The 27,245-nt window shown below is 36.7% G+C and overlaps 2 protein-coding genes and 1 non-coding gene across 4 annotated transcripts; 2 read left to right on the top strand and 1 right to left on the bottom strand.

Moving 5' to 3' along the window:
* Positions 1 to 1,370: 1,370 nt before the first annotated feature.
* On the top strand, positions 1,371 to 8,679 carry LOC104611043 (semialdehyde dehydrogenase family protein). Of its 2 annotated transcripts, XM_010277955.3 has the most exons (8): positions 1,371 to 1,587; positions 1,724 to 2,337; positions 3,860 to 3,946; positions 4,119 to 4,163; positions 4,268 to 4,363; positions 4,601 to 4,702; positions 8,170 to 8,324; positions 8,415 to 8,679. In XM_010277955.3, exons 2-8 carry the CDS (start codon positions 1,759 to 1,761, stop codon positions 8,494 to 8,496), a joined length of 1,146 nt encoding a protein of 381 aa, XP_010276257.1. In that variant the 5' UTR covers positions 1,371 to 1,587; positions 1,724 to 1,758; the 3' UTR covers positions 8,497 to 8,679. The 2 variants fall into 2 exon arrangements, with proteins under 2 accessions (XP_010276257.1, XP_088759393.1); XM_088903267.1 differs by lacking the exons at positions 8,170 to 8,324; positions 8,415 to 8,679 and adding an exon at positions 7,975 to 8,126.
* Positions 8,680 to 16,035: 7,356 nt separating this feature from the next.
* On the bottom strand, positions 16,036 to 20,045 carry LOC104611088 (uncharacterized). Its single transcript, XM_010278008.1, has 3 exons — positions 19,911 to 20,045; positions 16,726 to 17,019; positions 16,036 to 16,608 (listed from the first exon to the last, which is right to left on the bottom strand). The coding sequence occupies exons 1-3, from the start codon at positions 20,043 to 20,045 to the stop codon at positions 16,036 to 16,038; spliced, it is 1,002 nt and encodes a 333-aa protein (XP_010276310.1).
* On the top strand, positions 17,701 to 17,807 carry LOC148792227 (small nucleolar RNA R71). The gene has a single exon (XR_016071008.1). It is a non-coding gene; the product is annotated as a small nucleolar RNA R71 (small nucleolar RNA).
* Positions 20,046 to 27,245: the final 7,200 nt, after the last annotated feature.

Below are 27,245 nucleotides of genomic sequence, written 5' to 3'. Positions count from 1 at the left end.
GTCAATAACACATACATAATACATGGTGGCATGTATGTAATCAATGATACGTGTGTGCCACATGACAGTATATATGGATGCATTGGGACATTTGATTAATGTATTTACATATATATGACATATGGTAGCATATACATATACTACATGTCATGCGTACATGTAATCGTGTTATATCTAAACACCATTATTTATTTTTACTTTGAAAAATATATATATTTTTTTAAGTTTCACCTAAATGGTCTTCGAAGTATCGCAGGTGCTTTGTACTTGATACATTGGAAGTATAATGGTCATTTACTAAGCACCCCCTTATAGCTTCACGAATTTACTAAAACCTACCATATAGTTTCTATTTTACTAAGAACCCACATAGTTTGGAATCAATTTACTTAATCAACTTTCAATTATATGACATTGGAAAATGATAGTTTTGATCCTATTGTCCATTTGAATAAATTTAATCAAAACAAAATAAAAATAAAAATACCATTTTTACCCCAAATAAGACACAAGCAACCATTCTATTTGGTTATTTTTACCCCTAATAAGACACGAGCAACAATTCTATTTGGTCAATTTTATTTTCTATATGAAGAATTGTTAAGGGAACTTTTGGAATAAATAATCATGGATCTATGCCCTTGAACATTTTCCACTCAATTTAAGTGATCGTGTTACTATTTTCATATTGACAAGATAAAACACTTCTTGATGAAAGATCGATCAAGTAAATAGGTTGCAAATTATAGGGGTGTTTTAATAAAATAAAACCTATAGAATAGATTTAACTAAATTTGTAAAACTATAGGATGTTCTATTAAATGACCCATAGCCCTAAATAAAGTCTAACTTTTCATGTCAATATAATTAACGTATGGGGGAGAGGGGGCAAAGTACTGAAATTTTAAAGTTTAGAAGGGTCTTCTTGTGTCAAATGAAAATTTAGGGGGTTAAGTGTCACTATCACTAAGTGAAGTACACAGCGCTAATCTGTATTTGAATCGTTCTCTTCTCCTTGCGGCACACCGGTTTTGACCTTTGTACAGACTACAGAGCTGTAATCTATAATTAATTTCAGTATTTTTTCTTTTCTATATTTTTAACCCAAAAGTAATTTTTTTTCTTTACAAATAGCTTTTATGATACATTTTTGATTTTAAAAGTAACTTTTATATTTAAATATTACCAACTTCAACTTGCAAAGTATTTTACTATTTTATATTTAAATGGATTTTTCTTTTGGGTAATGGAATACACACTAAAGGCATTAATCCCAGCCCAAGTGAGTGACGGGATTCGATACCAGGTCTCTGTTACAACCAGCTTGAGACTTCACCCGTTTAGCCGCAGGCTTCTGGCACCCGCGAAGCATACCATTTGCAGCCCTATGTTTTGCTTTGCTTTTTGAATGTATATATAAATCCTACTTTGGTATCTCAGTATCTCACCGTGTTCAGATTTCAGAGTTTATTCAGCAAGTCGGGAAAACGTCATCTATCTTGTTTACGCGGTGAACGCTCGAAGAACAACAGTAGAGCACCTACTCTTATCTGAGTCTCAGTTCTCTTCGAGCTTCTCTTGTTACCGGTAAGAGTCAGTTTGTATTTCCTATTAATCATCTGTAAATCAAGAAAGAAATTTGGGGTTTATGCGTTAGTTCGATTTTGATATGTTTTTGCTTTCTTTTCATCTTTCCCTATCTCATCTTGCATTGTTTCTACAGTGAAAGTGTGCACAGAATCCCGGAAAGAAAAAAAAATGAGGGCTGCAGTTGTTTCTCAATATCACTACCCACTCAATGGGCGTGCCACCAGCTTCGCAGTGAACACATCCACTTCCAGAAGAAGAAGCGGTGCCTTCACTGTGCGGATGGGTCTCAAGGAAGACGGCCCATCACTGGCCATTGTCGGCGTCACAGGCGCCGTCGGCCAAGAGTTCCTGCAAGTCCTCTCCGACCGAGATTTCCCTTACCGAAACATTCGCATGCTTGCCAGCAAGCGCTCAGCCGGAAAGAAGCTGACTTTTGAGGACAAAGATTATGTCATTGAAGAGCTAACTGAAGACAGCTTCAATGGCATTGATATTGCTCTCTTCAGTGCTGGAGGTTCCATTAGTAAAAAGTTTGGACCAATTGCAGTTGATAGTGGCTCCATTGTCGTCGATAACAGCTCTGCATTTAGGATGGATGAGAGGGTCCCACTTGTCATTCCGGAGGTGAACCCGGATGCAATGGCTCATATTAAGCTTGGGTCTGGAAAGGGAGCTCTGATTTCTAATCCTAATTGTTCTACTATTATATGTTTGATGGCTGCCACGCCTCTACATCACCATGCAAAGGTACATTTCTTTTTATTTTTTATTTTTTTCAATTTTTTGCAAACTCGAAAGAAAGAATATATTTGCATAGCAGAACTTTGTACATCTAGTCCTTTATCTGTTCTCTATTAATATGATATATACAAAAGGATTCAAAGCATTTTGTTAAAGATAGAGCTTGTTCCCTCAGAGATTGTTCAACCCAATCCCAGTCGAGAGTAGGATTTTTCAGCTTCCACGCCATGCTCTCTGCATCAGAAAGAACATGTTTGTAATTTCTTGATTTAGCTTCTTCTTGTCCTTGAACAAGTGCCCTCCATTCAGAATTTTCACATCCTCGAGTGTGATAACAAAAGCCGGTGCGGCGCTGCCCGTAGTAGGGTGAGAGGACCTATAACACATAAATAGTTACTGCTATTATGGACATAAGGCAATGCCTAGATATACCAGTAACAACGGAACATGAAATTTTCTTTGTTGTTTCTCCAAATGAGCTAACTGCTGATTCAACCACTAGTTTACTATACGGTGGCAGTGGAAAGGGATCCACAGGTTATGATTGGATGGATAAGGGATAGAGAAAGGATTCATGGTTTCTTCATCACCATCTTGGATAAGTGAAAGCATAGTGGCAATAAGGAACATTTCACTTCCATTGGATATGGAAATCTGCTAACAACTTGGTAGATGATTTAACTAGGAGAAGAGTAAGGAGACTGAACTAGTTTGGGGTCTGTTCTTTCCAGACTTGGCATTGAGTACTTCATTTCGAAAGGGTGGGTAGGGGGTTGGGTTGTCAAGCCTGGGGTCTTTACAGTATCTGCATAAATTGCCTTACCTTTTCCAAAAAAAAAAATCTTTTTCTTTTTAATTTTTCCATTTCTTTTCTGTACCTGAACCAATCCTTCTTATTCATTTTGAGAGAGAAGAGAATAGAAATCAGTGATGATTCTACAAGGATGCTCGTATTAAATTATGAGCACCCTATTGTGCTTATCTTTCATTGGCCTGAAGTTTCAGACAAGAAAGTAGTGATTTTTTTTTTTCCTTTTTATTTTCGAGCCAACTAGTGATGAACATAATGTAGAGGTTAAGTGACATTATTTTTATTCCTTAAGTTCAGCATTGATTTGGAGGTAGCACGCTAGAGAACAATATTTGGTAAATGATGCTAGATTATTGGAAGAACTTGTGAATGCTTTGTAGGAACTTTTAATGTTTAGCTTTTCGTGGTTTTTCTCCACATCTGACCCCCATTATAGTTAGAGTTGAATGATTCAGCAGTTTACTTCAGGCAGTTTTGTTTGGTTAAAATTCAATTGATACATGGTGACTTGGCACAATTCTATCCTAGTCATGTTGTCCTTTCTTCCTTCAAATATTTGTGGTCATTTGATGATAGTGGCTTGTTAACTTTGCATTACTTGTCATTGTGAGAGTTTGCAAGCCTCCATCATAAAGAACTAAATGATGTATTGGAAGTTGCAAGTTTTTAGCACTCAGAATGGACACTAAGGCTTTGTATGCTATGTAAATGTTGTAGGTAATTCGAATGGTCGTGAGCACATATCAGGCAGCTAGTGGTGCTGGTGCTGCTGCAATGGAAGAGCTTGAACTGCAGACACGTGAGGTTTCTTCTGTTTCACTATACCTTATTATTATTATTATTATTATTATTATTATTATTATTATTATTTTTATTATTATTCAGCCATTACTTTTTAAACCATTTAACAGAGGACAAAGTTGATTGCTATTATTGTCTGGGCCAAGCTAACATTTCTGTTTGTTTGTAATATAAGGTTCTGGAGGGAAAAAGGCCAACTTGTAATATTTTTAAGCAACAGGTATGTCTTTATTTCATCCACATGTTGTCTATCTTAGTGAGCATGGTTAGATGCATGTTTCATCCAATCAGTGAGACTAACTTCTTATCCTGCACCTTATGCAGTATGCTTTTAATTTGTTCTCACACAATGCACCCATCCTCTCAAATGGGTATAATGAAGAGGAAATGAAAATGGTGAAGGAGACCAGGAAAATTTGGGTAAGCATTTGGTTGAATCTTCTCATTCTTTTGATTTAGTCATCTAACTCTTCCTTGGAGTTCCCTTGGTTTTTGAACTTATAAGCCACAAACCATCTAACCTATCTAATATGCTTTTCTTAGTTAAATATTATATTTAGGCATTCTTTAAAATTTGATCATCTTGGAATTCCCTTGATGATAGAAGCTAATGACCATTGAATCTACCTAAAGTACTTTTGCTTTAATTTTATTCAGAATGATCCGAATGTCAAGGTGACTGCCACTTGTATTCGAGTCCCTGTGATGCGTGCACATGCTGAAAGCATTAATTTACAATTTGAGAAGCCACTTGATGAGGTAAGACTGTGAAATTTGGATACTGTTGCTTTTCAAATTCCCATTATTCATGGAGATATAAATACTTGGATTTAAATGTTATTAAAAACCTTGAAATAATGGATATGCATGCTTTTCTGATTGTTTCAAAATGCACAAATTCTATGATATCTATGTCGGTATATTTTGGGATTGTTTTATATCATGTTATATTCTACTTTAATAGTGTTTGACAACAACTTATTTACACTCTGAATATTGTTATTCTACTGCAAGTCCTTTTAGCCTTTTTCTTGTGTTAATACTAATCTCTTCTGAATGTTTGAAGTGCCTATTTCTAGCTAATCCATTCTTATCTGGGTGGTTGTGGCACCACCTCCACTGGCAAGTGGTCTCAGGTTTGAATTGAGACAAAATACTCTCTGCAGTTGAGCATTGACGTTGTGTGGATATCTTATTTTCTTGTGGCCTTTGTTTCTTGTTTGGTGTATTTTTCTGCAAAAACATCTTTTTGGTGTTGCATATGTTTTCTTGTAGGTCTAGAGCTTCTAGCTCTACCTTAATGTTCAAGCATTTTATTGTAATCATTGTTTCAACAACCAGACCAGCTGACCATTTGAACCGGAAGGGGCCCATGTTCAACCATTTGATACCAGAGCAGTAGATCTGGAGCTTCTAGCTTCACTTTCATGTTCAACCATTTCATTATTGTGATCAATGTTTCAACAACTGGACGAGCTGACCAGTTGAACTGAAGGGGCCCCCTTTCAGTTCAATTGATACCAGAGCAGTTGGTCCTACATAACTGGTTCAGACAATCTTGAAGTGGAACCACCGGGTTAAATTAGGAAAACCAAACCAGTCCCCTTTCTGGTTTGATGCCTCCTCTAGTTTTCAAAACATTGATTGTAGACTAATTGTGTAATTCCTGTAGTGATTTTATGTAGGTGTTAGGTTTTTGGGTGTTCATCGTTGCTGTGAATGTGATAACCTTAAAATGCTCCTAATTAACAATCACTCTGCATTGATTATGATTCCTCTATATAACTTGCAATGATATGTAAGAAATCATGGTTTTCCATTGTAAATTGTTTTACTTTAGTCCTTCAGATCAATGTGTTTACATTTATGAAAGACCCCTGCAAGCTTGGCTGGTAAATCTTTAATTAAATGGCTAACACCACAACTGTTGGCTAGAAACCCCTTAATGAAGGATGTGTTGGGCTTTATTACTTCATAACAATAGAATTGAACCCCATGTTATAAAGCTTCCAACTCCCAACTGTATAACATTCTTAATTATTTCACTAGTGCCTAAATTAATTCCATTCAACAAAGTAGATGTCCGTAATTGAAACCCAATTGTTACAATGTTATTCCCTTTTGATGTGCTTTCACCAAGTGATTCAATAAGGATATTAATAACGAGAAGAACCACACGAATCCAAGATTAAGAAGTAGAGCAACAGTGAACTTGACCTTAGGAAGAAATGAAAAATAGATCTAAGTAGAATGATGAAGAATAAGCTGATAATTATTTGTTGAACCTAATAAGAGGAGCAAGAACTTCAATAGATTCAGAAATGATACTATTTATTCAAGAAAAGGTTGGAACAAAGTGTAATTGCCTGTCAACTACACTTTTCAGGACATTAATTTATTAGAATACTTGTTAACTTTACTATTTAAAAAACCACATTTCGGACCTAAACCTTTTAATCAACATACTTCATTAATGGAATTAACTTTTTTTTTTTTTTTATCAGTAGTCAGTAATCAATTCATTAAAACTTGCTGAAAAACATTACAATGTGTTTCTGATACAAAGGAAAAGAAAATAAATTCTTTTCAAACTTAAATAGCCCCTGCTACAGATCTGCCCAAAGCAATTGGTCCCTATACATCCCTTGTTTTGCCAAACAGTCAGCCATCCTATTTACTGTCCCCTATACCCATCTGAAATTTGCCTCTAATTCCTTTGCTATGTTCTTCATTTCTCGTATTATATCTCTGAACATCCAAACACCTGGACTGCTGTCATTCATCCAAGAGATTCCAGATTTGAGTTGTCTTCAATCTCCAGATTCTTAGAACCCTGTTGCTTTGCTAGTTTCAGTCCTTGGTGTACGGCTAATAATTCTTCTCTTGCAGAGTCCCCTACTCTGATCAGCCCAGAAATCAAAGTTACCACTTTCCCTGTAGCATCCCTAAAAACACCTCCAATTCCTGAAGAGAAGGTTGATATGAAATGGATTGTATATAGCATTTGAATCAACAAACTTTATTAATGGATTTAATTTCTAAAACCTCTAAGTACCTATTTAAATCATGCTCAACAAGAATTAAGATACCCCCACCGATAATTACCGTTTTGCCCTTTCTCAGCAAACCAAAACACGACCCCAGAATTAAAACTTTAGCTGATCATTGGGTAGGACCATACCCAGTCTACCCCTCCTAGGACCCCAGATGGCTGGGGCCAACATTGGGTAGTGGCCTTTAGTAGATCAGGACTGAGAAATGAATGAAACAGTAACCTTACCAAAAAGCTTCAGTAGAATGATATGGATGAATTGTGACATCTTTAATAGGATCTCTTTGATCATCATTACTAATCAAGGGAGTGAGAGAATCGATGTTTCCCTGGATTACTGTCAAGTTAATGTACAGTTGTAGGAACTAATAAGTTATCTGACCATCACCTAAAGAGTCTTTGGGGGGGGGGTCGATGTGCCCTGGATTACTCTCAAGTTAGTATTCTAGTTTAGGAACTAATAAGTTATCCAACCATTAGTCACCTACTGGGAATTGTTATCAAAGAACAGAACAGAGGCAACCTGCACTGTGGGTTCCTACTTGCAAAATAGCTCTAATAAAAGAAAACATACAGCATTCTCTGGTCTCACCCTATTAAACTGAATTAAGAGATCTAAGCAAGTAAAACAAAGTATGATCCTTTACAGATCAATTAAGATCCTATCAAAGATGTGTGGGATTCACTCTCTGTGGCGCTAATTTTATACAAGCAGCCAAATTTAGATCACCTTTTCAAGCTGTACAACTGGCCCAAGGATGGTATCTGAGAATTCTGACTTGGCCATATCAACAGATTGTAGGGAGAGATCTGTGGGTCCTATGACTCCTATCATACTTCAGATGTGATTCATCATGGGATCTGAGATGGTCTACTGGATGTCCCTGCATCACCCCACTGCACCCACCATCTCCTCTTTCCTCAAGTTAATTGCATCCTATGCTTTATACTTTGAATTTGAACGTTATGTTTTTTGAAGGAGCGAGAAGGGTTAGGGGCAGACCAAAAAGGACATGGGTCGAAGTAGTAAGAAATGATTTGAGTGCTCAAAATTTAGCAATGGATATGGCATTAAACATTGCAGAATGGTAAAACAGGATTTATACCCATATAGCTGTGATAAGACTTGGAATTAGATAATGATGATTTTTTTTTTCTTTTAACTTCTGTCCAGGACACTGCAAGGGATATTCTGAAGAGAGCTGCAGGTGTGGTGATTGTTGATGATCGAGCTTCTAATCATTTCCCTACCCCATTGGAGGTGTCAAACAAAGATGATGTTGCAGTTGGCAGGATACGCCAAGATCTGTCTCAAGATGGAAATTATGGGTGAGATACATTCACAGTTTGTCAATTCTTTTTTGAAAATTTTTAACTGCATAACACATCATACTGAAAAGAAAGTTATTTCCCAAACAGGTTGGATATCTTTGTTTGCGGTGATCAGGTACGCAAGGGAGCTGCTCTTAATGCAGTACAGATTGCAGAGATGTTGCTGTAGTTGCAGTTGATTCTAGTAAATGAATCTCAATTAGAGATGCGTTCGTTTCTTGGATTTATGTTCACTATTATGGTAAGGCGAAACAATTTTGAGTGGTTTATGATGATGTATCACTGTGAACAATGATAGTGATTCATGTATTAATGGACCGAATGTGCTGTCTGGAAAGAACCATTAGAAAAATTTTGCTATCCATGAACATGGCTTAATTTCCACACCATCAGAGGTGAATGCATTTCGATTTTAATTTACAGAATTGCAGTTTAATTTTGCCTTTGCATGCAGGGCAAATAATTAGCCTGACAACAAGTGGAATCCATGTCTTAGTAATTTGACATTTCCTATGGGCTGAATGACTGACGGTTTAACTGATAAAATATTGATTCATTAAGCTTTTTAATTTTTTAATTACGAATTTAACAACATTAACACCCCAACTCAAACTTTAATTAGATGTAATTTGAAGGATACAAAGTTGGGTTGGGTTGGGCTGAATTGAGGTTTGTCCAATACTTTTTTCCTTAATTTTATTTTTTGCTTTTAAAGAAAATGCTTAAAAATTACCATACCTATGTTATACCAAAGTTATGTTACCTAGAATGCTAATAATCAATCAACCCATAAACCAATTGGTAACCAATCAACTGTATTTATTCAAATTCACGTGGGTCTCTGCTTGCTTAAAGTTTTTCAATAGCATATGTTTTTCGTTCGTATCATACAAATTGCATACACGAAAAGATGTGGTCCTAAAATCTCTTTTTTTGAAAGAGTACAACGGGCCCCGGCTCACCTAAATCTTTGGAGGTCTTTATCCTTTTGTTTCTTTCAGTGTAGATTGTGGCAATTGTTGCTGCTAGAATGCTAACCAGGTACATCTAGCAAACTTTGAAAGACTAGGAAGATCCTAGCTCCAAAGACTGTCCAGAACAGAGTCGGGCATATAACTTAGTTCATCCCCAAGGTAGAGAGATAATGACCCCATAAACTTGATGTAAATGAGCAAACAGGTGATTAGTTTCTTCCATAACCTGCCCACAAAGCACACAGTTCTGGTCAACGATCTGAAGTTCTGAACCCCTCTTCTAGTTAGATTAGATTTTGTTAAACACTTGAGTAGAAATCACTGATCACAGTTTTAGATAAATTACTTGTGAAAAGAAAGAAGAAGAAAATGAAGAGTTTCAGCAGTAGAGAAAAAAAGAGGAGAATAAAAAGAGTAGAATGTCAAGTAGAATTGAATTAGTTATGGCCGCTAACCTCTTTTTGTATTATATACTCAACTTAAAAGAATAAGGTATTATAAGAATGCCCTTAGTAGGGAGGCTACTTAAGTAGCTGAACAATTACAACTTAAAAAACATAAACTAATGGGCCTAAAGCCCAACAACTTCCTAACTTCACAACTTAAAAATAAGAAATAAATAATTGGGCCCAATAGCTAAAAATCAGTCCAACTCAACACTCCCCCTCAAGTTGGGAGTAAATGTCACACATTCCCAACTTACGTAGATCATGCTCCAGCTTATTTCTTACAACACCTTTTGTGAGAACATCAGCAAGCTGCAGATCAGAAGCAATGTATGGGAGACAAATTTCCCCAGAAGTCACCCTTTCTCTGATGAAGTGTTTATCCACTTCAATGTGCTTTGTTCGGTCATGCTGAACTGTGTTATGGGCAACGTTAATTGCTGCCTGATTATCACAGTACAACATCATAGGTTCTTCTGCCTTTACACCAATCTCTCCTAATAAGGAACGGATCTAGAGAAGTTCTGAAAGTCCATGTGCCAAGGCCCTGTATTCTACTTCTGCACTTGATCTTGCCACCACTGTTTGTTTCTTACTTTTCCACGAGACTAGGTTATCCCCAACAAGGGTGTAGACTCCTGAAGTAGATCTCCTGTCATCAAAGCATCCTGTCCAATCAACATCTGTATAAGCCTCTAGGTTCAACTATCCATGATTAGTAAATAGTATGCTTCTACTTGGATGTTCCTTCAGATGAGCAAGAATCATGTCAACAGCCTCCCAATGTTGGACTCGTGGGGCATGCATGTATTGACTCACCACACTCACTGCATAGGAGATGTCTGGTCTTGCCATAAACAAATACAACAACCACCCCACAAGTCTGATATCTCCCAATGTCCTTTACCAATTCACCTTCTGATGCATTAATTCTGTTATTCTAATCAATAGGAGTACTGACTGCCTTTGTCCTAAGCTTCCTTGTTTCTTGTAGAAGATCCAAAACATACTTCCACTAAGAAATAAAAATTTTATGTTTTGATCTTGCAACTTCAATGCCCAAGAAGTACTTAAGCTCTCTAAGATCCTTAATTTCAAATTCCCTGTGTAGATTCTTTTTCAGACTGTCAATCTCACTTAGGTAATTCTATGTGACAACAATATCATCCACATAAACAATTAGTACTAACACCATGGATCCCCGCCGCTTCACAAACAAGGTATGGTCGGATTGAGTTTGAGAGTAGCCAAAAGAAATCAAGGTCTTCCTAAACCTATCAAACCATGCTCTGGGTGACTGCTTTAAACCATAAAGTGACTTCTTAAGTCTGCATACCTTTTCCTTTCAAATTAGCAGGAAGATTCATATACACTTCCTCTTACAGATTTCCATTTAGGAAATTATTCTTCACATCAAGTTGAAATAGGGGCCATAAGTATGTGGCAATAAGAGAAAGAAGTATCAAAATAGAAATCATCTTTGCAACCAGTGCAAAGGTCTCTAAGTAATTAATGCCATAGGTCTGTGTGTCCCCTTTTGTAATAAGTCTGGCCTTATACTTTTCTATACTTCCATCTGCCTTATATTTGACTATGTAAACCCATTTGCATCCAATAGTCTCATTGCCCTCACGTAAGTTTACAATCTCCCATTTTTTATCTTTAATTAAGGCTTCCATCTCTTCCTGCATAGATGTCTTCCACTCAGGTTTAGAGAGAGCTTCACTAACACCCTTGTGTATAGACATAATCAGGAGAGGAAAAGAAAGCACGGTAGGAAGGAGAAAGTCCACTGTAGGATAAATACTATGAAATACAATGAGTACACTTTCTCTTTCCTTTTTTGAGAGCAATAGGAAGGTCCGGGTTATTTGTAATGGGATTAGTATAATCAATGGGAACTGAAACAATAGAGGGATCAAGAGGAATACCTAAATCCGTGTCAGCTGAATCTGGAGTCTCCAAGAAACCGATAGGAAGTGATGTGAGTTCTGCTGCAGTTGAACCAACTTCCCTGTGAAGTCTTTGTCATGAGTAGCACTGAGAAGCAGGATGCAAGGGAGGTGGTAAGGTAGGTGGCATAGGAGGATTAGACACTGGAGTGGACACATGAACTAGAATCGGAAGAGGGATAGACTGCTCACTCACCTCCCCAAAACATTCTCATGAGAAGGATTCTTCGAGAAGAAGGATGTGGACTCAAAAAAGGTGACATCCATAGTAACATACCGACTCCTAGAGACTAGATCATAGCAGCAGTACCCTTTCTGATTTTCTACATATCCAAGGAAGACACACTTCTTTGCCTTCGGATAAAGTTTTGAACGATGAGGACCAAGAATATGTGCAAAGCAAAAACACCCAAATACTTTGAGAGGAATATGGAACATCTAAGTATATGGGAGGGCACTCTGTTAATCAAAAAGACTATTGTGAGAACTGCATCACCCCAAAAGCGAATTGGAACTGTAAATGTGATCATGCTTCTTGCAATCTCAATAATGTGCCTGTTCTTCCTCTCTGCAACACTATTCTATTGTGGACTGTAGGTACAACTACTCGGATGGACAACACCATATTCTAACAGATACGAAGCAAGATGTTTTTCAAAATATTTCCTAACATTGTCTGATCCGAACACCTTTATTCGTATTCCAAATTGTATTAGCACCACCTGATGAAATTGCCATACCAAGGATGGTACCTCATCTCGGGATCTCATTAAGTAAATCCAAGAATATCAAGAAAAATCATCTACAAAAAAGAGAAAATATCGATCACCACCCACAGAAGGAACATGATAAGGTCCCCACACATCAAAATGAATAACATCAAAAGGAGATGGACATCTTTTATTACTAACTTTAAAGGAATGTTTACAATGTTTTTCAAGTTGACAACTTTCACACTCTAGACTTGACAAATTAACGGATTCAAAAAGCTTTGAAAATAAGAAACTCAAAGAAGAAAAAGACAAATGACCTAAACGATTATGCCAAAGCATAATCTGACTCACAGACCCTGACTCACTATCCCTGATGACATAATGACCTTGATGAGGAGGAAGCACATCCAAGAGGTAGATTCTGTTCACTTCACGACCACTCCCAATCGTCATTTTTGAATCCAAATCTTGCAAAATACAATGATTAGGAGAATAAATTACTGAACAGTTCAGGTTCTTAGTCAAACTACTAACAGATAACAGACTATTACTCAATTTGGGAACATGCAGGATAGATGGTGTCTCGCCCAAAATTATTACCCTTGGCTAAGATGTCGTTGAAGCGTAGCTTTAAGTGTCAAATCCATAGAGAAGCTGATTAAACTAAGAAAAGGAGTTATCACTAAGAGTGAATAACCTAGACAAATAATTTTCTAAAAATAAAAAGAAGAGCAAAATATTTGAATAAAAGTAATGATGGTTAAAGAATGAAAAGTAGTATTGTGATGAACAAGGTTTTGAGATTCATTTGATCGATTTGCTTTAACTAGTCTCGACTTTGATTCTTATTTACCACTCAATTGCAAGTTTCACATCCCAAACAAACAATCGGAAAATATAACTTTGAAGCCAACGATAAGAACAAAAGTATTTGTTCTGAGAGAATTAATTTTCGATAAAGAACAAAATGATCTATTCTTACAAGCTACCCAAGAACGACAATATATCAGATTGACAGTATTGCAGTCAATGATCAACTCATAAAATAAATCTACCAAATCAATTATTTTCGAACAAATTGCACATAAAAAGAGCATGACTAATCTTATATTGAAATTGAAAAATATAACTTCAGGGTTTATCAAAATAATAAAAGAAATCTCTCAAGAAATCAAAGTAAAATAACAAGTAAAACCCATCGATCAAGATCCTCTCTAGCCTTGTTAAAGCTTTAGCCATGCTTAGACATCTTTCTCCCCTCTTCTCCTCTGTGAAAAACTGAGAAAATAATGCCAAATAACCTTTGAAAGTTGTCCCCCTTTTTGGTCAGATTTTTCCTTTTTATTGTGTTGCCAGGCTCCTCAATCTACTCAGCCCGGATCCATGTCTTATCCCCCAATTTTCGCCTGGATAGAGATTGATTTAGAGAAGTTATCAACAGATAAGTTGTAGTTCTATCTCTTAGCTATCCATAGCCTTAAGAATTATCGAATTTTGACATTTGTAGAGAAAGATATGCCCAAAATACCAGACCTTATTCAGAGTAAAGCGGGAAACGAATCAATACTCATACTTGGGTCATGGAACTTAGGTTTAGATTTCTTGGACCTATGTTTGGGCTTTTCTCCATTCAATTATTAATTCATTCAGCATAAAAATTGCACAAATAATAAAATTAACATTTATAAAATTATTATGAAAAAATATTACTTTTAAGCTCTTTATTTTATAAATGTCAATTGCAGAGCACACTTTAAATATACATTTTCATGCTTTCATCACAACCACCAACTAGCTTATTTCTAGTCCCTAACAATTTAAACGCAAATAAAAAGACAAAGAATAATGATTAGCTTAAACAAAAATCCAGCAAAACCACTTACGCATTTCAAACAAAAAGGTCGGAAAAAGATCACCAATGCTATCAAAATTACTTCAATTATAACTTCCAAAATTGAATGTGTGTGAACTAAGCAAAACCTTCATACCACACACCACAACACATATAGCCTTGAGAATTAATCAAAGTAAAAGCCTCAACTCCATATCCTCACAGGTAAGCTATTTTGAGACAAGGTATTTCTCTCATGGAGTTGGAAATCAGATAATCACTCAAGGAAAATGCAAATTTACGAATAACAAACAAACGATCACTAATTAGAAAATAGGAAAGTTAGATGTTTAGAACTCCACCATTCTTACACCACAAACCAGTTTTAGGATTTCGATCAATCAAATACGAGAGCAATACAAATAAAAATCGAGCCTAGTGAGAAAGACTATTTCCCAAGATAAGAAGTTTTCTTTTGAATTGACGAAAGACTTTATTGTACTGAGTCTTCTCCTTCAAATTTTTTTTTCTCTTTCTTTTTTCTTTCTTTTTTCTTTTCTTTTTCTCTTTTCTTTTTTTTTGATAATGCAAAATAGGGAAAGTGTAGAGTTTCTCACATAACTAATATTACACATGTTATTCCAAAGGCTTCACGTAACATAACACGAACTAGCTCCCCCTCTCTTTTTTTTTTTCTTTTTTTTTTTGAAAATTGACTAATTTCATCATTCAGCTTATCATCCAAACATTCCTCAAACCATGTAATGTCATTCTAAACAACAACTAACCAATTCAACAGATCAATGAAAGTTCATAATTTGTTTCCTCAACTCTCCGTTCACTCATAAAAGGTGTGAGTCTAGATAAATGTGCACTTAAACATGACAATTCTCTTAGATATATATATATTGAACATCCATCAAACCACAAAGCTTAGTATTGTGCGCAAAAAGTTTTCAAAAGTTATTCTTTGATAATTAAGATAGAAAAAGTGACTTAAACCAAACAATTTTGAAATTATACCTAGATAGAAAAGCAGAAAGTCCAATCTAAGCTTCTCAAGCATGCAATGCAAACTTATTCACACAAAAACTACCAGAACAAAAACAATAAGTAAAGTGCTGGTTGTCTCTCTTTTACACAAGAATGTATATAAAAAGTATGCATATTATGTGCATGCAATGCTACCACTCCCAACCTGAATGATACAGTGTCCTCACTGGAAAAAAATAAAAGAAATAACAAAGCAAAGGATAGGAGACACCTGAGCAATGGACTGAGACCAGACTTACAAATTAATCAACTAGAAGAAGGAAACATAAAAAAACTAATAAAACAAAAATGGTAGTGCAGAAAGATAGAACCTGATTAAGCATTGTAAACCAGAGTTACAAGACTGATCTTCTCATGTTGGTTTACCCTCTCCACATAATGCTTCAACCGTTGTCTATTAACTCGGAGAACTCTCCCCTTACAGACATGATATGTCCCAAAACAATACTTGGTCCAAAAAATGCATGTTTCAATCCTTTAGGAAGTGGGGATAACTCTATTTTTGGTGTTTCCATAGAAGATGGCGTCGGCTGTTCTCTTTCACACGGCAACTCTTCAAAGCGTAGTTGCCAAAACTTTTTTTGATTATCCTACATGTCATTAGAAATAGAGGAAGCATTAGAGACATCATTAATAGGATAAAACAAAAATTTAGAATTCAAATCATAATTATAGAGGAGATATTCTAAAGATTCAGAATTTTCCCTTTTTTCTACTTCCTCTGCAATAAGAGAGTCTATCATGTAGGTATGATAGCACTCGTCCTCGTCTTGGTGATTCCAACATGAAAAATATTCACCTCAAGAGTCATATTCCCAAATGAAAGATCCATCAAACCATTCCTACAATTGATAAGAGCATTGGCTGTAGCAAGGAATGGCCTTCTTAAAATAAGCAGAATCTTTGACTCACTGTCAATCACAGATTGAGTATCTAAAACCAAAAAATCAACAGGATAATAGAATTTATCAATCTGAAGCAAAACATCTTCTACTATCTCCCTCGATTTCCGAATATAACGGTTAGCTAGCTGTAACACCACAGACATGGATTTTATCTCTCCAAGACCTAATTGCAAGTAAACCAAATAAGGCATTAAATTTACACTTGCTCCTAAGTCCAAGAGAGCTTGACTGAACTCTTGTGTCCCAATATGGCAGTCAATTGTGGGGCACCCTGGATCTTTGTACTTCGGCAATGTTCTCTGCTCAATCACTGCACTTACCTGTTCTGTCAGAAATGCAATTTTCTTGACATGGTGTCTCATTTTCATGGTACATAGATCATTGATCACCTTGGCATAAGCTAGTACCTACTTAATCACATGCAACAAAGGTAGATTAATCTTAATTTCTTTCAAATGTTCCAAAATCTCACATTGGTTGTCTAAATTTTTTCCTCTAGATCTGAGAGCTTGGGGAAAGGGCACTTGGATTGTAGCCTCCTTTTCTAGCTGTTTTGAGGGGGCATCTTCAGTTCTTCTTGAAGTGGTGACATTTGTGCGAGAGGGGCTTGGCAAAGGCCCATCTAAAACCTTACCACTACGAGTAGTGATGGCGTGGACCCCCATAATGTTCTTCGAATCAGAGGTGGATTCCTGTACCATATGTGACCCCTTCGGATTGGTCTGAGGCTGAGATGGAATTTTGCCTCTTTCTTGTATAACAAGAGCATTGGTAAGCTTAGTTATTTGACTCTTGATATCCTTGTTCTCTTCAACCACCTACGCAAGAACAGATTCAAACTTTTGGTTAGTCTTATTTTGTGCCTCCATAAATGCTTGAAGTGTTTCCTCTAAAGGATTCCTATTTGGATGAGCATTGTATTGAGGTGCAGGATGAAATCTAGATGGTTGCGCCTCTATACTCCAATTATTGTTGGATGATGTAGGTTGGTTCTGATCAACCTTCCAACTAAAATTGAGATGGTTCCTCCAGGTAGGGTTATAGGTATCTGAATAGGGTGAGAAAAGGTTTCTTATACATTCCTAAGGCATTACGTTGTTCTTCATAAACCTCTCTCATATCATCATAGGTTGGGCAATCCTGAGCTAAATCCCCCACAAACAAAACATAAAGTTTGAGTTTCTACACTAGCAACCATGTGGGTGACTTTATTATTTCTCATCTTTAAGGCCTCAAGTTCCCTTGTTATAACTTCTAATTGGGCTTTGAGGTTGTCTTCCTCCTTAAGATGGTAAATCCCAGTTGGACGTGACTTATTAGTATAATCAATAGAACTAGGTCCAGTTCACGTGTGGGCTTTCTTAGCTAACTCATTCAGGTAATCTATGGCTTCTTCATGATCCTTTTGCAAAAACCCCCCATTACACATCATCTCTATGAATTGGCGCTCCCTGTTAGTTAAACCCTCATAAAAATAGATGACTAACCTCCAACTTTCATACCCATGGTGCGGACACAGGTTCTGTAGTTCTTTGAATCTCTCCCAAGCTTGGTATAAGGTTTCACTATCCCTTTGAGAAAATGTTGAGATCTGTCTCTTAAGGTTGTTGGTCTTATGGTGCAAAAATTATTTGTTAAAAAAAAACTTGGGTCATCTCCGCCCATGTACCTATGGATCTCAGTCTCAAAGAGTATAGCCAATTCTTAGCTCTCTTTTTCAGGGAAAAAGGGAAAATTTTCAGCCTAACAATGTCTGCAATATCAACTCAGTTATGAAAGGTGGCTACTACCTCTTCAAATTTCCTAATGTGCACATATGGATTCTCACTGTCTAAACCATGGAAATTAGGCAAGAGTTGGATCATTCCAGGTTTGAACTCAAATTGTGGTGTATTCGAAGGGAACATGATGCATGATGGTGTGGCTGTCCGGGTGGGGTGTAGATAGTCTTTTAAAGACCTAACAGGATTATCCTCGTGTTGACTCATGGTTTCAAAAGCAAAGGATGAACTAAATGCTACTTCTTCAGGGAGTGGTAGTGGGTCTATTCGTATTTGTCTAGCAAATCTCTCTCTTTTGTCCCTTGGTCTATTTATACACCCTAGGCTCCTATTTTTTTATTTATTTTTATTTTTTTAGCTTACAAAATGAAGAAAAGGAAAATAAAATCAAGAAAATAAAATGCAACTAAAGAAAATGAAACGAACAGAAGAAATAAAAGAGGTAAAAAATGTTCAAACTCAGTTGTTGGTTTGGCTTCCCCGTCAAAGGCACTAAATTTTGTATCTCACTCAAAATTATTACCCTTGCCTAAGCGATCGTTGAAGTATAGCTTTAGGTGTTGAATCCACAGAGAATTTGATTAAACCAACAAAAGGAGTTATCACTAAGAATGAATAACCTAGAGAAATGATTTTTAAAAATAAAAAGAAGAGCAAAAATATTTGAATAAAAGTACCGATGATTAAAGGATGAAAATTAGTATTGTGATGAACAAAGTTTCAAGATTCACTTGATCGATTCCTTTAACTAGTCTCGACTTTGATTCCTATTTATCACTCAATTGCAAGTTTCACATCCCAAACAAACAATCGGAAAATACAACTTTGAAGCCAACAACAAAAACAAAAGTATTTGTTTTGAGAGAATTAATTTTCGATAAAGAACAGAATGATTTGTTTTTACAAACTACCCAAGAACGACAATATATCAGATTGACAGTATTGCCGTCAAGGATCAACTCATAAAATAAATCTACCCAATGAATTATTTTCTAACAAATTGCACATAAAAAAAGCATGACTAATCTTATATTGAAATTAAAGAATATAACTTCAAGGTTTATCAAAATAATAAAAGAAATCTCTCAAGAATAAAATTAAACATTGAAATCTCTCAAGGAATCGAAGTAAAATAACAAGTAAAACTCATCAATCAAGATCCTCCCTATCCTTGTTGAAGCTTTAGCCGTGCTTGGACGTCATTCTCCCCTCTTTTCCTCTATGAAAGACAGAGAAAATAATGCCAAATAACCTTTGAAAGTCGTCCCCCTTTTTGGTCAGATTTTTCCTTTTTATTGTGTTGCCAGGCTCCTCAATCTGCTCAGTCTGGATCCGCGTTGTATCCCCTAATTTTCGCCTATATAGAGATTTATTTAGAGGAAGTTATCAACAAAGAAATTGTAGCTCTGTCTCTTAACTATCCATAGCCTGAAGAATCATCGAATTTCCACATTTGTACAGAAATATATGCCCAAAATACTGGACCCTGTTCAGAGTAAAGCGGGAAACGAATCAGCACCCATACTTGGGTCATGGAACTTGGGTTTGGGTTTCTTGGAAAAATATTACTTTTAAGCTCTTTATTTTACAAATGTCAATTGTTGATCACACTTTAGATATGCATTTTCATGCTTTCGTCAGAGGTAAGGGAAATGATGTCATTAATCTTGACAGACCCCTTCCTAGCAATGGAAACATGAGATTCTCAGCTGTGCAGACTCTGTCTCTGCCAGAACAGAGATGGTAAGAGGAAAAGATAGTGGAACTATGGGTCATGTGCTCTGAGGCTCCAGAATCTATAATCCAAGGAGGTCCCTCCTTACCTGTAGTAGAAACGTAATTTGTAGTGGCATGTGAACTACCTGTGTGAGCAAAGGAAGTAGAGTGTGCTTTACTATAACCACCTATCCTGGCTGTCCACCTGTTACTGAATTAGAACTAATTGTATCCCGCTGATTCAAGAACTGCCCATATATCTCAAGTTCGACCTTCACTGCAACAAGTGCAACAAACTCTATAGTAGTTGTAGTGGGAGGGGCCGGTATGTCACCAGTGACTACCATGTGAGCATTTCCCTTCTTGTTTTTGAGTCTATTCGACACCAGATGAGGATGAAGCTTCCAACAAATATCTCTTGTGTGTTTAGGCTTCTTACAATTGTCACAAATCAAATCATTTTTGTCTTCCTTCTTGATTTCACTGCCACTCCGGTCTCCACTTTGTTTAGGTCTCACAGTGCTAACCATGGTAGATTGATCAAAACCAGAATTTTTCATCATTATTCTCCTGCTCTCTTCCCCTGATACAAAGACATATGCCTGGGAGGGAGTAACACTATCCCTGGAAAGAATGTGATGTCTCCAGATGGTCAATCTCCTGCCACAGGGTTTTAAGGGCTGAAAAGTAAACAGAAATAGGTCTATCTCCCCGCCTTGTAGAATTAATATGATTTCTCAACTGATAAGTCCTAGCAACATTCTCCCTCTGTGAATAGGTTTCTGCAACCCCATCCTATATTTCCTTAACTGTATTTGCCACAAAAAAAAAATTACTTATATGGGACAGCATCGAATTATATAGCCAAGTCATCACCATATAGTTTTCCTATACTCACCAGGAGTTGTTAGTTTCGAGTTTCACTTCTTCACCAGTGATATACCCTAACTTCCCATGAGCACCAATGGCCATCTTTGCAGATTGTGACCATTCTATGTAATTTGAACCATCAAACTTAACTGTAGTTATGGTTTCAGTCCCGAAAAGGTCTCCGGTACCTTTTCTCATTGGTTCAATTTCACTTCAAGGCTTGTTTTCAACTCCCTACCCTCTATAATTATCAAAAAGGGGGTAGAAGGTTATTGTAATATGCAAGATTATCAAATATATCACTTTTGGTACCAACAACACCCTTCTGGTGCCCTAGATGGTCATCCTACAAAAGATTCCTTTTTTATGGGACAAGACAAGAGAGAGAAGAGGCAGTCACTCCCTCAAACCTCTAAAATAGGTAGGACTTGAACCGCCCCCCTCAGAAAACTCCAAGGAACCCTAAAAAATCAGGGCACCACTTCTTAGGTCAAAATTAAAGAGTCCAATAGAAACAGGGCTCTCCCTTTTTCTCTAGGTTTTCCTGATTTTGATGGGAAACCCTAGACCAGCTACAGGAAAAAACAGATCCACTAAAAAAATCCAAAAACTGGGCTTACCTGAGATCTTTGATCAGCCCCTTAAATCACCATTCAGTCGGCCGATCTAGGGTTGCATGATAGAATAACTCAAGGAACCTCCGGCCTACTCTGATACCAAGTAGAAATCACCGATTACAGTTTTAGATAAATTCCTTGTCAAGAGAAAGAAGAAGATGAAGAGTTTCAGTTGTAGCGAAGAAAAGGAGTAGGATGTCAACTAGAATTGAATTAGTTCTGGTCGCCAACCTCTCTTTGTATTATATACTTAACTTAAAAGAATAAGAGATTACAAGAATGCCCTTAGTAGGGAGGCTATTTAAGTAGTTGAATAGTTGTTACAACTTAAAAAACATAAATTAATGGGCCTAAAGCACAACAACTTCCTAACTTAACAACTTAAAAATAAGAAATAAATATATGGGTCCAATAACTAGAAATCGGCCCAACTTAACAACTTGTTTAGAGCAGCCACCTAAACCATTGCATTCACTTTAGATAGGAGGAGGGTTTCCAGATTTTAGTTGTTGGGACCTCCCTAAGATTGCTCTTAGATAATTTGAGGGAAAAGATTGCATGGAGAACAAACCATCTGCTTCCTAGTTTCAATGCCAATTGTCTTCTCTATTGCTGTCAAGTTCCTGAACTGAGACTAATTCATGCAACTCAGCTAGGCTGCCAATCAACCAATCATGAAAATTCCTCCTAAAGGTAGGGTTCCACACAATGAACTCCCCAAAATAACTTAAGGCAATCATCCACCACCGCTTCTTGATTCTTTGCAAGATGAAACAATTGAAGGAAGTGTTACTGTTGCAGCACCAAAGGTCTTTTCACAAGGCCAATTTATTTCTATTACCCAACTTAGGACTCAATCCTCTATAGAAGATCAAGAGGATAAATTGAACAGCCTAAAGTGGGCAATGAAGAAGTAATCCAATCTCCTCTATTCGTACCATATTTTGTAGTTACTAATCCTCTCCACCTCAAACCTCCAAATCCGCTTTCCAAATAGAGCTGAGTCGAACACCTTCAGTTTCCTCACCTCCAAACCACCTTTTTCCACTGGAGCACAAATTTAATCCCAACTATCGAGATGAATCTTCTTCTCCTCCCCCAGTCCTTTCATAAGAAATCTCTTTGCATTTTTGTGCCATTTTCCACGGAATGGGAAAAAGAGATAGGTAGGTGGGAAGGTTGGATAAGGAACTTTTCAAAGGCATGGTCATGCCTCCTAGAGATAGGTCTTTAGCCTTTTAGGAAGTAAGTTTCTTTTCCAGCCACTCCAAAATTGGTTCACAAATTAGATTTGAAGTACACTTGGTCCCCAACGAAAGCAAGTTTCTCTACATTCCCCATAGGGATTAAGCTACTTTTTCTCCAATTAACCTTTAGGCCTGTAACTTCTTCAAAGTGTTCAGTTCAAACCAACTTAACACACTTAAGAGTATTTTTAATTGATGAACTTGTGTATCAATGAAGCATAAAGTGTTATCAACAAATTGGAGCACTTGAATTTTATCATCCCTAGGAACTACTTCAAAACAACTTAACACACTTAGGCCCCGTTCACATTTCGGTAAGTTATTTGCCTGGGTAAATGCACTTACCCAGGTAATTGTTTCCCAAGAAAGATTTACTCAGGTAAGTGCATTTACCCATGTTCTTTTATTCTCATGTAAATAAGGTAATGACCATTTTATCCATAAGCATCCATTATTACAAGGGGCATTTTTTTCCCGCTCAAGTGTTGACAACTTTCCCCCAAGGTGGGAAAGTTATTTACCCACCTAGGAAATGGGTATACCCAGGAAAATAAACTTTCCCTAGTCCCCACATAAATCTGAAAAAAGAACATGGGATTTTGATTCCCATTGACCAACTTTCCCCCTCTCAAAATCCAGAAAAAGAATGCCCCCTTAGAGTATTTCTAATTGATAAACTTGTGCATCAATGAAGCATAAAGTGTCATCAACAAATTAGAGCACTTGAATTTTATCGTCCCTAGGAATTACTTCAAACCAACTTAACACACCTAAGAGTATTTCTAATTGATGAACTTGTGCATCAATTCTATCTCCCTTGTTAAGCTTTCTATTTCATGGATGGTATGCCTGTAAATCCATAGTATTTGGGTAGGGCTGTCAATGGGTGGGGTCCGATCCAATGGACCCGAGGGACCCAAACCGACTAGACCGGTTTTGGTTCCAGAACTTGTCACGATGGGTCGGTTCCGGTTCCTCATATATTTTCCTGGTTATTATCGGGTCGGAACTGGGTCCACCATGTCTTGAGCCGACCCTATGTATTGTTAAATATATAATGTATAATAATTATTAATTAATAAATTATATAGAGGTAATATTTAAACAAATCATGTCTAAAATAGTCATTTTGGTAGGATTTTCATTAAAAGCCCTACTGAAATGACATTCCCCCCTTCGGCTCTTTCTCCCCTTTGTTCTATCTAACTGTTTCTTCTTAGTTCTCACATAGAGAGACATACACTCTCTCAGAAAGACATAGTTAACTTCAATTGTTTCTTCTCAAACACTTCGATCATTTGTTCTCAAAACCCGATGCCGACTGCCGTCCCCGATTGTCGACCATCGTCACCGAGGCCAAACAAACAGTGAACTATCAACTGTGAAGCATGGGACATTGGAACTATTAAAATCAAGGCCAACACCGAACAGAGAAAAAGAGGCTATTAGCAAGGTTCAAAATATCGTTACATATCGTATCGGGGCCTTCTCGATACGCCCCTACAGGGGGTGTATCAGGTTAGGCCATGGTTCAGAGGGTAGCTGGGACTTGAACGAACCCCTCTAAACTAGTTTTGAAAAATAAATAAATAAAACATAGGCGGATCAGCCTGTATCAATATTTAGAACCTTGGCCACTAGCAATGCCATCCAGCCCATCTGCCATCCCTGTCATCACGAGCCTCACCATTCTCCTCACTAAGAGTTAGAGGTATATATTTTCATTCTCTCTCCGCCATTTCTCTAAATTTCAAATTTTTGTAGCCTTTTAGTAGGGTTTTCATTGTATTTTTAGCAAAGGTGTTATTGTCCCGCTTATTATAATCGGGTCCATTGGGTTGGACTCGATTGTCCCAAGAATCGATTGGTTTGGTTCTGGGTCCAATATTATAGACCCTATAGGGTTTGGGTCAGTTCCGGGACCGGTTCACCTAATTCCGACCCAGAACTAACTCGTTGACAGGCCTATATTTGGGTACTACTTGTCCACGAAATAACCACTTGTGAATCCCCTTCCACCTCTAAGTTATGAAATCCAAATTGCTTAGCAAAATTTAATCTTTAGAGTAGAGCAAACAACTCTACTGTCAATGCATCACCATCACCTTCCCTTCTAAATATCAGAAAACCATTCCCATCCCAGTCAGTTCCTGATTACCTATATAACTGCAATCAAAATTAAGTTTCATAAAGTTGGTTGCTGGTTGTCTCCACTATATCATTGTTTTTCCCTTGTTTTGAATTGACAGTGCCACTTCCTTCAATTTTCTCAGTATCTCATTTAGTGAGAAATTTTGAAAGTCCTCTATGGACTTTAACCAATGTGATGCTTTTATTTTTACTATTTCTAAGAATTTTAATTATGTCCAACTCTTTTTCATTAAATATATCATTTCTTTCTTCCTAAACAATCCATATATATTAAGGTAGCTATAATTGCATTCCGCATCAACCTTCCTCTTTTCTTTACTTGTCTCAAGAAGTTTGAATCAAAGAGACCCACCACATCCTGAAGAGAAATCCACTTAAACCCAAAGAGAGAACAAATTTGTTCCTAAGGGGGCGTTCTTTTTTCAAATTTTGAGATGGGGGAAAGTTGGTCAATGGGATTTTGATTCCCATTGACCAAGAATCCCATGCTCTTTTTTCAGATTTATGTTGGGACTAGGGAAAGTTTATTTTCCCGGGTAAGTGATACCTATCTCCTAGGTGGGTAAATAACCTTCCCACCTAGGGGGAAGTTGCCAACACTTGAATGGGACAAAAATGTCCCTTTTAATAATAGATTTTTATGGCTAAAATGGTCATTGCCTTGTTTACATGAGAAATAAAAGAGCATGGGTAAATGCACTTACCCAGGTAATTGGATTTACGTAGGTAAGTAAATTACCAAAAAGCGAATGGGGCCTAAATACAAAGTATAAAATGACAGGATAAAAAGATGTGGGAAATAGTTTCACCATTGCTTTTGTTTAGAAAGCACATATAAGGAGAAAGGCACATATTTGGCCTTCTTTTTTACAGCATGTCATTGGTATTAATCTTTCCAAGTAAAACTTCCTACCAAAGGGCTTGAATTTTAGGAGTGATTGGCTTACTCTAAACTTTACTAGAAATTCACCTTGAGGTAAAAGGCTGAATTAAGAAATTAAAGAAGGAAGCGCAAGTAAAAGATGCATTTAAGGAAATGGACCACAATGTGTTGTCCTCTACATTTTGATCCAAAAAGATAGAGTCAAGTTTGGTCAAAAGAAGGACAAGAGATTTACACTCCATTTCCCCAAGTTCTCTTCTAAAACCAAAATCCCAATTTAACCCCAAGGTAGAGAGATTCACAAACTTGGAAATGGATTCACATTTATAATTGGAAAATGCATAAAGTGTGGAAATTGGACCTTTAGTGGTTGAATACCCATCCAAAGGTCCTCCTAAAACAATACTCTTAACCTACCGCTCACATCATACCCAATGAGATTAATAAAGAAAGGATATACCTCATAGATTACTTTCCAAGGGAAAAGGAATTTGCATTGGGGGCTACCTTTGCATCTTAAATATTGTGTAACTGACCATTTATTCTTTCAATCACTTTGTGCTAGAGCCTATTTATTTTTAAGTAAAATCTCCATGGCCACTTTCCTAGAAGAGCTAAGTTCTTTTGGAGTAAATTGCCTAATCCAAACCCACCCTTTTCTTTGGGCCTACTAACCTATTCCCATTTCACCAAGTGATTTTTCTTTCTATTCCTCGATTCTCACAAAAAATCCTATATTAGCTTTTCTATCTATCCAACAATTTTAATGGGTATATGAAAAGTGGACAAAAAGTAGATAGGTAGGTCGGCCAAGGTTGCTTTGATCAAAGTAATTTTTTCACCTAAAAATGTAATTCCTCTTCTAGAGTGAGAAATTTTAGTGAATTTATCTAGCACAGGCTTCCAAAAACTCTCAGATCTTGGGTTTTCACCCAAGGAGAGGCCTAGATACTCCAAAGGCAAAATCTTAACTTCATAACCTAAGAACTCTACTATACTAAGAAATTCCTCTTCTTGTAAGTTCATGCCCACCAAACAACTTTTTCCTAAGTTAATCAAATAAGAAAGTTTCTTAAAGGATCTCACCAACTCTTTTAGGCTTCCCAAGGACTTAAAACTAGTTTCCTTGCTGAATATGATTATGTCATTTGTAAATTGTAAGTAGATAACTATAATCTCATCCCTCCCCACCTTCCAATCTCTAATTAAAGCATTCAAATCCACCTTTGGTGATTATTCTTCTTAAGACCTCTGCAATCAAGATGAAAAGGAACGAGAATAAGGGTCACCCTATCTCAAAACATCTCTTGACTGGGAATAAAATCTCTAATAAACCCATTGATTGGAATTGAATATTGCATTATGCTCAAGCATCCCTTAACTCATTCATAACCTCCACCTTTTCTTGAACCAAATTTTCTCCATAACTTCAAGAAGAAAGGACTAATCCACCAAATCGTAGGCTTTTTCTAAATCCAATATATAGATAAATTCTTTTCCACCTTTTTTCTTCTTTGCAACACATTCATTAGCCATTGATATCTGATCAACAATTTTCCTTCCTTCAATAAAGCTCTTTGAGATTGTGAGATTATTGTGGGTAGGACCTTTTTTATTCTACATGAGAGGACTTTTGCTATTATTTTATATAGGCTACCCACCAACAGATTGGTCTAAAGTCCCTTGGAATTTTGGCCTCCTTTTTCTTAAGTTCTAGGGTAATGAATGTAAAATTTGTTCCTCATGAAATATCCCATTTTTTATAACTCATCAAACACC

This window comes from Nelumbo nucifera, chromosome 4 (genome assembly GCF_055504915.1).
Source record: "Nelumbo nucifera cultivar China Antique chromosome 4, China Antique-T2T, whole genome shotgun sequence".
NCBI classification, from domain to species: Eukaryota; Viridiplantae; Streptophyta; class Magnoliopsida; order Proteales; family Nelumbonaceae; genus Nelumbo; species Nelumbo nucifera.
This window is presented reverse-complemented; position numbering and strand designations above follow the sequence as displayed.

Bases quoted from the DNA above. Each gene is read 5' to 3' on its own strand.
- LOC104611043 (XM_010277955.3), top strand. From the start codon at position 1,759: ATGAGGGCTGCAGTTGTTTCTCAATATCACTACCCACTCAATGGGCGT. The intron at 4,364-4,600 runs GTAAGCATTTGG...AATTTTATTCAG, and splicing joins AGGAGACCAGGAAAATTTGG to AATGATCCGAATGTCAAGGT. The intron at 8,325-8,414 runs GTGAGATACATT...TTTCCCAAACAG, and splicing joins TCTCAAGATGGAAATTATGG to GTTGGATATCTTTGTTTGCG.
- LOC104611088 (XM_010278008.1), bottom strand. From the start codon at position 20,045: ATGGTAGTCACTGGTGACATACCGGCCCCTCCCACTACAACTACTATA. The intron at 17,020-19,910 runs GTAACAGGTGGA...GTTCTTGCGTAG, and splicing joins ATACAATTAGTTCTAATTCA to GTGGTTGAAGAGAACAAGGA. The intron at 16,609-16,725 runs GTGCCCTTTCCC...GTGATTAAGTAG, and splicing joins AAAAGGAGGCTACAATCCAA to GTACTAGCTTATGCCAAGGT.